This window comes from Xenopus tropicalis, chromosome 8, assembly GCF_000004195.4.
Source record: "Xenopus tropicalis strain Nigerian chromosome 8, UCB_Xtro_10.0, whole genome shotgun sequence".
Classification (NCBI taxonomy): domain Eukaryota; kingdom Metazoa; phylum Chordata; class Amphibia; order Anura; family Pipidae; genus Xenopus; species Xenopus tropicalis.
In genome coordinates, this window is record NC_030684.2 from 101,090,946 (window position 1) to 101,103,317 (window position 12,372).

General features: G+C 37.3%; 1 protein-coding gene across 1 annotated transcript in view; it reads left to right on the forward strand.

Moving 5' to 3' along the window:
- LOC100488825 (coiled-coil domain-containing protein 170) overlaps positions 1-12,372 on the forward strand; it is a 28,980-nt gene that overhangs the window by 9,005 nt on the left and 7,603 nt on the right. Inside the window, exons 5-9 of the mRNA XM_002933715.5 lie at positions 3,255-3,511; positions 5,750-5,894; positions 7,917-8,102; positions 10,627-10,944; positions 11,620-11,820. Of these exons, the coding sequence (XP_002933761.3) occupies positions 3,255-3,511; positions 5,750-5,894; positions 7,917-8,102; positions 10,627-10,944; positions 11,620-11,820 (1,107 nt within the window). The remainder of the gene's footprint in view (positions 1-3,254; positions 3,512-5,749; positions 5,895-7,916; positions 8,103-10,626; positions 10,945-11,619; positions 11,821-12,372) is intronic.

Below are 12,372 nucleotides of genomic sequence, written 5' to 3' on the forward strand. Positions count from 1 at the left end.
AACTAACACGAAAATGTAATATAAGCTTTATCATAAATTCAATTTTTACTTCAGTGATAGTTCCCCTTTAACATAACAATACAGTATAATTATAAAATAATAGGAATGACACTCACATATATCCTTTAGGCTCCTTATCCAGATCTGTCACCAACACTTGTGTGCAATTATTCCTGACAAAAAATTTGATTTCACTAGATAAGTCAAACTGTGGCTTTCCTATTCTTTTTAGCTTGTACACATACAGATGCAATTACAATGTAATGCCAGAAAAGAATGGTTCACAGTGGGCAACAAATATAGCAAATTTTATAAACAAGCATTTATATTTTAAGGGGCACATTTATCAATGTCCGAATTTTGGATGTTTAAAAGTACGATTGGCAAAAATTTTGAGTAAATACGTTTATTTCTGATGTGTGTGAATTGCTCAAAAATTCGGATCGTGGTCGCACGAAAATATTGTGGTACGACCCGAAAAGTATGAAATTTTCGTATCCGAACAATCGTAAACGGCGCTAAAACCTTCAATGCATGATTTTGGAAGCCTTCTGTAGGACTCAATGACACTCTGCAGCTCCAACCTGGCCAAAAGAAAGTCACGATACTGAAGTTTGAATGAGTTCCGAAACTTTCGTAGTCGTTGCAACAAATACGATTTTGTCGCACAAATTGACACATAGCACGAAAAAGTTGCGTAATTTAATGAAAATATCATAGAAAATACGCAAAGTTCTAAAAGTAAGAAAAAATATGAGTTTTTCTCATTTGTACTCATTCGGACTTTGATGAATGGGCCCCTAAGTGTAAAATGCTCAAATAACCAATATAAATGACCAAAAAAAACCTAAACATTCATCTAGTTATTAATCATTTACACAAATGAAGGGTCTCCCTTAAGTTAGTTATACAAAAAAGTGTAGAGACACAAGAAGGGGCCCAAATGTGAGCTTAGTAAATAAAAACCCACACATGTTCTATTCATTCCTATGGGATTTTAGAAGTGTATTTATGAAATGGTGAGCTCTAATGCTCTCCCAATGATTAATACACTTTTAAATATCCCATAGGAATGAATAGAATGTGGGTGAGTTTTTATGTATTTATCTTTTAAAATTTACTCCCATCCAGGTAACTTTTTGAAATTTGAATTTTCCCACTTGTCTCTAATGTTCTTCTAAAAAACAAATATGTGGAGAAAAAAAATCTAATGAGATTAGATGCAGCGTTTCAGAAGGTACAGTAACAAGAACCTGCCAGAGCAGCACGCTAGGATAGCACTGCTTATAATAGGTGCAATTTCTAGCAATAACACAATGTTCCTGACCTTTTGCTGTCCACAAAGCAGATGTCTTTTTACTGTGTCAGATAAAATGTTCTATTCTGCAAACCATCATTGAAGTACTTGGTCTCCCCCCCAAAATAGAACCAATCAGAAAAAAAAATCAGGATTTGCTTTTAAAAATCATAATTTGCTGCTTAAATTGGTTTATTTTTATCAATACACAAAAAAAACTTCTGAAAATACATTTTCACACAGAATTACACGAGAAGCACGGAATAAATAAGCAGCACTTTATTGCTGTGTAGCCTCAGTTCAGTGCTCCTTAGCAACTGTCTGCAATTGTCCTGCTTCTGCTTCAGTCCCCCTTTATCTAGTGTAGGAGAATTTGAAAGAGAGTAGGCACAAGAGATCTATGCTCTGATGCACTTTACATCTTTGTATACGTCTGTAAATATGTAGTACTCATATTTTAGATTTTTCTAGAATTTTGACAATATGCCAGTGCTGATTTCACTCCAGTGTTTACTAAAGCTGGTATATTTCACATTTTTATTAAAATAACTGGGATATATCCCTAAAAAATTACTAAAAATTACAGGTGCAGGTATCCGTACTGGGCTAGCCACTTGCCCGCTGTAAAAATTACAACCAAGACCTGAGATTGCAGTACAAAGAGGTGATCCTAACTTTTATTCCAAGGTGTTCCTAACACTTCACAACATGATCAAATCTTTTGGGACCACATTGCCCTCTCATTTGATCATGCTGTAAAGTGTTAAGAGCACATTGGAATAAAAGTTATGATCACCCCCTTGTACTGCAATCACAGGTATTGGTTCTCATTTTTCTTCTGGGATATATCCCTGAAACAAGCATATGGTAATCTCTGTGGTAATGGCACACACTGGAGATCATAAATAATGCCTTCAGTGTTTGTTTGCTTATTTACCTACAGACACAAACAAAATAAAATCTTGTCCTTCAGTGGATCAAGTAAAAGCATAAAATTTCGCCAGAATGTTGTGCCTCTGTAACTGTTTGTCATGCTGATTTATATTTGTAATACTTTTTAGGTGTACCTTTCAGCACCCTGAGGAAATCTAGTACAGTGTCCCCTATTTACTGTAAATGGAGAGACATAGACCTACAGACTTACAGAGCATATTAACACATCTATGATTTGTTACTTGCTGGTAGCCTCACAGCCAGTTAGGTCAGTCCTACTGGGGGTAGTTTGTATTTGCACCTACAAGGCATCCTAAAGAAACAACAAAATGCAACTAAGGCTGCTTTTAGCGTCAACAGGACACCTAGTGGCCCATTCATTAAAGCACAAATTTTCGCTACTTAAAAGCACAATTGGAATAAATTATCTACGATAATTTCTGATCTGTGCAAATCGTGCGAAATTTTTTTCATCATTGTGCATTGTTTAAGCTGGCACAGATTTTTGGTATAAATCTCCCAAAATGGTAACAGATCAACCACCAGTGAAACTGCACCAAAGTGGAATGCCCAAAGTTTGGAACCAATTTAGCATATATATAAGGGTCACTGGTCAGTCAGGAAGTGCACTAGGCTACATTTGTGTAGAATGTCAGAACAGTACAGTATAACAAGTTACGTGTGGCCACATTCAGTAACAAGAATTCAATCATTACATGTAATCTTCTGGTTGTCCTTCGAGAATAACTAAAAACACAGCATAACAGCTCATGAAGTCAATTCTACCTCCTCAAAATACATAAAACTATTTTGACATCATCAAATTGCAACTAAACTCATGTAACATGGCGTAAATTAGCTGACCATACACGGGAAGATTGGATCATGTAATGAAGTCTCCAAATAAGCAGTTCTAATTATTTGGCTTCCACACCAGACTGTGGTAAAATACAACTTTTGCCATGCAAATGCTGCACTGGTCCCAGACTATGCACCTTGTTTAATATTTTGTCCTATTTTTTAGGTGTCTGATCTTAAAAGCAGGCTGGCAGCTAAAGACGTTTTCCTCCAGAAAGTGAAAGATGAATTAGTGAGCTACAAAGAAAACAATGCACGCCAGTTATCCCAGATTCATTCTCTTAAAGACCACATCAAGGAATTGGAGTATATGAGCGCATCTGTTAATAGTGGGAAAGCAGAGACAAATGTCGAGCTCTGTGCCCTGAGAAGGGATAATAAAGAGTTGAATGAAAGAGTTCAAGAACTAGAAAACAGAATTAGGTATGTTATCTGTCATCTGTTAAATATGTAATCCTTTCGGTACCAGGCCTCTCAGGTTGCTGCAGCAAGTGTTGTAATGCAAAATTCACCACAGTATAGATCCAAGTGGAGCCCAGAAATAGCCCAAATAGAGCCCAGTATAGCTCTGCAGTGGAAGTCCAACACTGACTACTTGCCGAATCTCAGAAGGCCTTCCTACACCCTCACTATCCACTTCAACCCTGACTGGCGGGGTACCCGCTGGGAAGCTACTCCCACTCACTCCTTGGTGGGGCTTTTTAGCTGCCCATTCTCACTAACCTGGGCTTCCTCACACCATTACAGTGTGCTATAACACAAGCTAGGCCCTCACTAGCTAGTTTGCCTACCTTTTCCTGTTTCAGGCCCTTCTGCCGGTCAGATGACTTCCTGCGTGTGCCCGTTTCCCATGAGGCATTTCCTTGCTCTGCCACTCCCCTCCTTTTATACCCTTTTCAACACCTCCCTCTGGGACTTTCCCAACACTCACTAACTCCCTCTAGCTCCCTCTAGAGGCCCCTATATTGTAATTACAACGAGAACCTTTTTACAAGACCCACTAGCTAGAAATTACCCTAAAATTAAACTAACACCATTTTCCACCCCCTTACACACTGGCTATAGGACTGCTTTGATATAGAAAGTGATCTGGTGCCATGATATATGAACTTTCATCTTTTTCTGCATTCTCAGCCTGAGTACAAGGTATTGTTCTCTGAACCCATATCACACCGTCTCCATGATACTTTGTGACAAAAGATAGCTTTGTATTTACACACCCATTCCAGCTGCACAGTTTAAATGCCCACCCCAACTTAGGTTGCAGGAAATTCTTTTTAGTATTTACTTTGTGTAAGGATGTAATTGTGAGGCCACCACAGAATGATGCAATCTAGAAAATAAAAAAATTACACATTTGCTGCACTATTCATTTGCCCCAGTGTACATTATTTTCATTATACAGATATTGTACAGTATATTTCTTTTCATGCCGAAATGTAGTAGGATGCAAATTATTATACTAGCACTTTGTAAATTGCTACTCTAGTCTATGCTACAGAACGTTAAAGAATCAAAATTGGTGTCTTTTAAGAGTCTGCTAAAGCCTCAGATTTCCTCAAAAATATTAATAAATATATTGGAATATTTGGCATCTGTCTATACAGACTATGAGACTATTAGGGAGTCAGTCATTTGCGGGCCATTCTACTGGCCATGTACCTTTAGATGACCTTTTATAATTGGCTCCTGATTTGCTAGACCACACTATACATTTTTCCTTTTTCCCCTGGGTTACATGACAGTAGGAGGGCTATAAGCTAGTACCAAAAGGGATTTTTGGAAGGGCGGCCCAATATTTTGCTGTAGCATATCAAAACTACTGTAAAATGTAAGGATAGGAGATCTTGAGATATTAATCTTACAGGTAACTTATTTTTAGGTATTTTTAGCTATGGAAATGTAACAAATGTAAGATTAGAAAAGCACTATTACAGAATATTACATGAATACCTGTAATTTATTGTAAAATTAGTCTTTGTTAAATAAGCCGCTTTAAGAACTCATAATAACCACAGGGCCAAATAGTGAAGATGTAAGGCAGCTGTTTTTAGAGGGGCAGTAGAAAGCATTTGGTCCCGGCTTAAAAGTTGGTGAAGGAAGGAAACCAGTGTATGGGAGGGTAATAAAGGCTGAACTGTAAGGTACAGGTATCCAGAAACCCAATATCCAGAAAGCTTTGAATTACAGGAAGGCCATGTCTCATAGTGTCCATTTTAAGCAAGTAATTCGATTTTTCTTATGACTTTTTTCTCTAAATAGTACCTGTACTTGTTGGTAACTGAGCTAATATAAATCCAGAATAGTTTTTTTTTGTTTTTTTTAATGTAAAATAATTGTATTTAAAAACAGCTTTATCTAGTAAACCCAAGGCCCCAAGCATTTCTGATAACAGATCCCATAACCTATAAGTTCCTTTATTTCTCTCTCACTTTAGCTGTTTTTTTCACAACAAAAAAAAACCTGAACGGTTCTCGGGTACAGCAATAGAATCTTGCCTGTAATCAGACTTTGTGTAAAGAGGCTTATATGCTGTTATTTTGTAATAGGCTGTCTGCTTCACAGTAGCCACATGTTTTTATTTTTAATGGAATAAAGAACTTTTTTTAGAGAAGGTGTGCGTTTTTTTCCCCATTTTTTACAATCTTGTAATTTATTTAGAATGCACCTAATTGAACGAGAGAAAACAGAACAGAAATTTAATGGGCTAGAAAAGAAAATGAAGGAAAGTATTGGGAAATTGTGCTCCTGTTTGAATATGGATGTTGAGGAACAGGAAGATCCCCTGAACATTCTGCTAACAAAGGTAACTGCTACTAGTTGCTGCTTACATTATTTGCTGCAAAGGCAAAGATAATCAGTGTATAGTGATAATGTATACTCAAATATACATTGAAGAAGAGAGTAATGTTTTTATACAAAAGTAAACTTTTTTTTACCAAATAGAAACAATAGTGCCCAGATAGAGTCTTTCTTTAAAGGTCCACTATTCTATGACTTTTTCCTGTTGTTGCCTGGTTTACATTTATGCCATTTCTCTGTACAGGCAATGAAAAAACCTAGGTAGTTGTCCCTGCTATGGCAACTGCCATTTATGCCCCCCATTTGAGTGACCTCCTCCATAATAACTCCCTCCCCACAGACTTGCAGGTATAGTCCCTTCTGTATTATAATGCAGTAGGAAAAATGTGGAAAGGGATATGGTATTGGCAGATGATATGGTAGATTGATGGCTAAATAGGGAAGGCTATAACTACATGGTAAGCCAATATTACTTTTCTAAAAGTCTAAAGCCTATAGCTTTTAATGTGTCCATTAATTAAATCCAAAGGAAAAATAAAAAAAATTAGAGGCCCTTTAAGGTAAAGGTTTCACATGTAGTATAGATGATTGTCCTATCTGATCCAAAGATGAGCAAGTCACTTAAAGCAGAACAAGGAAAGCTTAAGAGCAGTTGATGGTAAAAAGGCAGCAAATTGGTAAATTACGTTTATTAGGGGCATGTCAAGATACTATGGTGCCACCAATCACCTATCTAGTCAGTGTTAAAGCAAACTTGCTGAGAGCACTTTATTTTCTATTGAACTTTTCACAGCTTTATAATGCTAAATGGGACATTGCCTGTAGCATTCTTTTGCCCCTTTTCACTCTTGCACTTTTCCCCTTTGGGAAAATGTAATAAAAGTCGTTATTCTGGAAAAATGCAATGCACACATTTATAGCCAGAAACTGTTTAGCAATCACTTCCGCCAGTGGAAGAAAGATTGAGACTCTTATAGTTTATAGTAAATCTTCTTACTAAAAAAGTTATTTTTGCTCTGAAAGATTACACCACCTTCAAGCAGGCCTTAAAAGTGCAGTAAACTTAACATTTGCAATACAACAATTGTCTAGCAAAGAATATTACATCCAAATATTGAAATGTATGTAATTTTAATTCCTTTGCGATTTTTATTACATTTCCCCCTTATGACTTACTGACTTATATTTCTTTATGTTTATGTTGTTTTACTTCATGAATATATTTATTATGTCATTACCGTGGTGGAATAACCCAGTCAGTGATGAGTAGTGCATATGGGGCTAGGCACAAAATACATTTTCTGGGAAGATACAGACATATTCGTCTTCCTTGTTACACCATCACATGAGTACCTGGGGAGAGCAACTTGCTCTGACTTGCTGGTTAGTAACATGAGTGAGTAACTGCTTTTTTGAGCAAGTAAGTTTAGTAGCCCTAGGAGCCAGTGGAGCCCTGGTTAATGAAGAAAGGTTATAACGGGGGTACTGGGAGTTATAACAAAGAGCTAAAATGCAACATTTTAAAATCCCTGACATGATTTCTAATAATATAAACAATTGTTACAAAATGTAATAATATCATTTGTACTTTTAGCAATGGCATTTTCTGAACAAGGGGGTAATTTCAGGTTGGGGTCCCATAGCAAATGTCTACTTTACCCTGCCCTACAGTTAGCAATGGTCAACATGGTAACAGCTAAAATTCAGATTAAGTAATGGCTACTATTAAAGGAGCAGGGAAACAAAGTAGATTTCAATGTGGGCACCTGTAGGGATCCCATTTTGTACTAATGTAAAACTTAGCTGTTGTTCCCTTTAATTAAAAAAAAATGGGGCTAAATCTCTCCAATGAAATCTACAATGTGGATGCTGTCTCTTCTTTATTAATCATTATATTTTTGCCTTAGTGGAAGTGTATACAGGACCTTGATAAATATGTGGCATACCTGTGTCACTCCAGCCATATCATAATTTATTTAAAGAATTTATTTAGAGCTCTCTAATTTAATTTTGTTCTTGATTTAAGGTTGAAAAGCTAATAAAAGAGCATTTTGTGCAAAAATCTAAATTGTCAAGTCTGGAGGAAGTGCTGGCTGGAAGACAAGTGGAATATAAAGCCAGTCGAGAAACTATTGTACAACTGGTTTCAGAGATCGACAAACACAAGAAAACTGTGGCAGTGCTTGAGGCACAACTAAAGAGTATAAAGAGGGTGAGAACCAATCATATCCATGTCTTATTTGTCCCTACGTAGGCCCTGACAAACTAACATCAAAATAGCTTGGATGGATTTGCAAAGCAAAGTATACTTTATCCCTTACACTGACTGACGTAAGGGTCTGTATAACCTAATACTTAACATTACAAAGTAAATTGTTGAGTCTTACATTTCTTTGTCACTTCTACATTTTACAAGGTTAGATCAGATGTCAGCATGTTTTTTTGTAGTCAGAACTACACTTTTGACCTTCATTTTGATATGATCAGTTTCTGTTATTTTTTTTTTATAATATTTGTCTACTTTCAGTTTAAGAAGAACAAAGGCATAATATCAGTCTGTGGGCAGCACACCTAATATCACTTTGGCCCTTTTATTGGTAATTGGCTCTCCTGAAGGCTAGAAAGAGAACTTTCTATTTCATTTTATATACATCTTACTTGCCTACCATGTCTGTTATTAATTTCTTAATTTAATACCAAGAGAAACATTTATTTTATACTGTTATACAAATGCTATATATTAGATTAGATTAGATTGTAAACTCTACAGGGCAGGGACCCCCTTCTTACTGTGTCTATTCCTCCCTGTGTGTACTTCTGTATATTGTAAGATTGTACAGTGCTGTGTACCCTTGTGGCTCTTTATAAATAAAGTTATACATACATACATACATATATACAATAGTGGATATTATTTCCTGCTATTGTAGTCTATGTTTCTTCATTAGTATCAATAGGTTTTTTCTTCTAGATGTTTGAGCAGCTCTCCAGTTTGGATTTTCAGCAGCTATCTGGTTGTTAGTGTCTTGCTTGCCTTGGATAAAAATAAAATTGTAGCCTTCCTGAGCAATAGTTTTTTGCTAGCGGGGTCAGTGACTCCCATTTGAGAGGTGGAAAAATGTAGATGAAGAAGACAAATAATTAAGAAACTATAACAAAGGAATAATGAAGACCAGTTGCAAAATTGCTAAATATAGCACATTCTCTAACATACTAAAAGTTGCCTTAAAGTGGACCTGTCACCCAGACATGAAAATCTGTATAATAAAAATCCCGTTCAAATTAAACATGAAACCCAAATTCATTTTTATATTAACACATCCAAACCCATTATAAAGGCATTTAAAAATCCCAGCTGTCAATCATGTATTGCTTGCCCCGCCTCTATGCCTTAGGCATAGAGGCGGGGCAGACAATAACTTTAGGTTTCCATTCAGCACTTCCTAGATATCACTGCACATCTAACGTTTCCCCTCCCTCCTCCTCATCTGATTGTGTAGCCAGTGCATGGGTATGGGTATCAGGTTCCCCCATTCTGGCACATAAACAAGATTTTGGCATGATACAAAGCTTGCCTTAATAACAGTGTCCACAAAATGGTGCCTGCCTGCTTGCTTTGATTGAGCAATTCCAAGACGGAAGGAAACAAGATTTATATTATTTATATAGAGTAAGTAAAGTTTATTTTGCTCAACTAACAATATAGAAAATAATTTGGACTTATTTCTTAGGGTGACAGGTCCGCTTTAAAGGTGAACCACCCCTTTAAGCTGATATCTAAGTTTTGCAGGACCTACTGAAGCCCTTTTGTGCTGCTGCTTTTGCTGTATTTTTCTCTGCAGGGTTTTGATCCCTGCCTGCCTATAAGTTTGGGGCAGACTTTGGTTAAACATAACTAAATACAGGCAATGGTCTTTGGATGGTAGCAATTAAGTTAAGTCAGTAAACCAACCAAAAGCAGGACACAGAACCTTCAAGCACACTTACAGACCCAAGCAAAGTCAGACTTACATTTGGTAAATAACCAAAAGGCAACTGGGCCTTAGAATTGGTTTTATCATTATTATTGTGTTTCATATTTCACCCTCCTTGTTTTTATCATATATAAACCCCTCATTTTAGGTTTTAAATATAGTTTTATTGAGTTGTGTAGTTACATAATTTATTTTAACCAAAGATCAACCCCTGCAAACAAACCCCAGTGCCCATATATACACAGAATTATACAGACCTATCTACACACTCATATACATAAAAATATAGATACACATACCTATACTAACTAAATGTAAATCTTAAGATCACTATAATCACGAATATTATGTTCTTAATTTAAAAGATTGGTTTACAAAATTAAGAACTTTGTATGTCTCTATAAGAGATTCTTTAAATTGTCTTTAGGAATGGGCAGGGCTGGAAATAGGAGTAGGCAGAAGAGGCACGTGCCTAGGGTGCAATGTTGGGGGGGGGGGGGTACTAGGCATGTAACCTCTTCTACTCCTCTACCCACTCATGTGACAGTGGGGGAGCACAATGGACAAGGGGCAAAGTGGCCAGCTGGGTTACCAGGGTACCCAGCCGGCTAGACCCAGCACTGGGAATGGCTTTTACCCTCAAATATCCTTCCATATAAATATGTCTATTTCTATTTTAAGTTTGTACCTTTTGTGATTATGCCCTTAATTTTACCACATTTGCATTTTTTTTAAAGGCTATCCATTTCTATTTCTATCTAGGAACGAGATGAAACACTACTGGCCAAACAAAGTGCAGAGCAAGAAAAGGAGCTTCTACTAGGGAAAATAAAAGACAACCATAAAGAATGGAGCAGTTTTCAACAGGAGCTGGTGAGAAAAGAAAAAAAACTAAATGAGCTGGACAGAACTTTACGGACATCTGATTACGAAGCTAAGGCTTCTCATAGCCTGCACCAAAGCTTTATAATACAGCTTGCTACAGTACTCAGTAATGGCTTTATTACTGTACCTAGAACAGAGGAAGCCATTAAGGAACGAATACAAGAGATTTGCAGTCGTGAACAGGAATGGAAAGTGGTAAATTCTTACATATTTTGTATATTTGTATGTTCAGATAGAGAGACATTTTAGATGCATGTAAACTGTATATGATCTTGGCTTGCTGGCAGCCCAGTCTTAGAGAATAGAAACTCATAGATACTGACACTGCACATGATGTGAATAAGGATTGCAACAGCTCTCAAAGTTTATCCACAATTTCAAACTAATATATGTATGCATCTATGTATCAGTCTATGTACAGGTATGGGACCCCTTATCCGGAAACCTGTTATCCAGAATTACGAAAAGCCTGTCTCCCATACACTCATTTTAATCAAATAATTCAGAATTTTAAAACTGATTTCCTTTTTCTCTGTAGTAATAAAACAGTCCCTTGTATTTGATCCCAACTAAGATATAAATAATCCTTACTGAATGCAAAACAACCCTATTGGGTTTAATTCATGTTTTATTGATTTTTTAGTAGACTTAAGGTATGGAGATCCAAATTACAGAAAGATCCCTTATCCGGAATACCCTTGGTCCCGAGCATTCTGGATAACGGGTCCTATACCTGTGTCTATCTATCGGTATAAAAAATAGTCAGCAGTTTGGCCTTTTTCACGTTTCCATGTAGGTCGAAAAATGCCTTAACTGGCCAGATAACTGGCCTAGATCTAATGATGTGTAATGATTTTTTTTTGCTCACAGACTACAGATGAGCTTCAGGAAAAGGTCCTCAAACTAACAAAACAGTTAGACCAACAGCGTGATCTATATCATGAAGCAGTTACTAAGGCATATAAAGCGGAAGAAATATTACAGGAAAACCAAGAATCACTTAAACACTTAAAAGGAAAACTTACTTCTGAAGAGATGATTAAAGATGGTTTTAATTCAGAAAGGAAAAAGGTATGAAAAAAAATCTTTTTGGGGCAACTGATGTTTATTTGCAGCTGGTGGTACTATTAGTCTTTAGTTTTCATGTACAACAAACCGCAGGAAGAAGTGCAGATCAAGGCCTTGGGCACATGGAACATTTCCTCAGCTTTTTCAGGGTCGGACTGGGCTGTGAAGGGCCTACCGGGACTCCCGTCCTGGGGGCCCTTCAAGTGCACTCATCCGGGCGCGTCCTCAAATACCCCCCCCTGTAGGGGCCCCCCCTAACCCCCCTCGACGTCCTCCCCGGGCGCATAAATTTAACGCATCAGGGGAGGAGCGTTCGAGAGGGGGAGCGCCGGCAAGGGTCGGGTCGGGTCTGGGCCGCCGGGACCCTGAGCTTTTTCCAAACTGCATTTTTCTGCAGGCTGAGAGAAGTGAATCCTCTCCTTTATGCAGCTCTGTTAACCTGCACTGAAAAGTGCAGCTTCTGCTTGAATGCAGAGCAGACCAGAGGTCGGCCTGAAGTATGTGAAAGCAGGAGTTTTCGGGCTGAATTACACTCTGTGTACCTGCATTCATGTG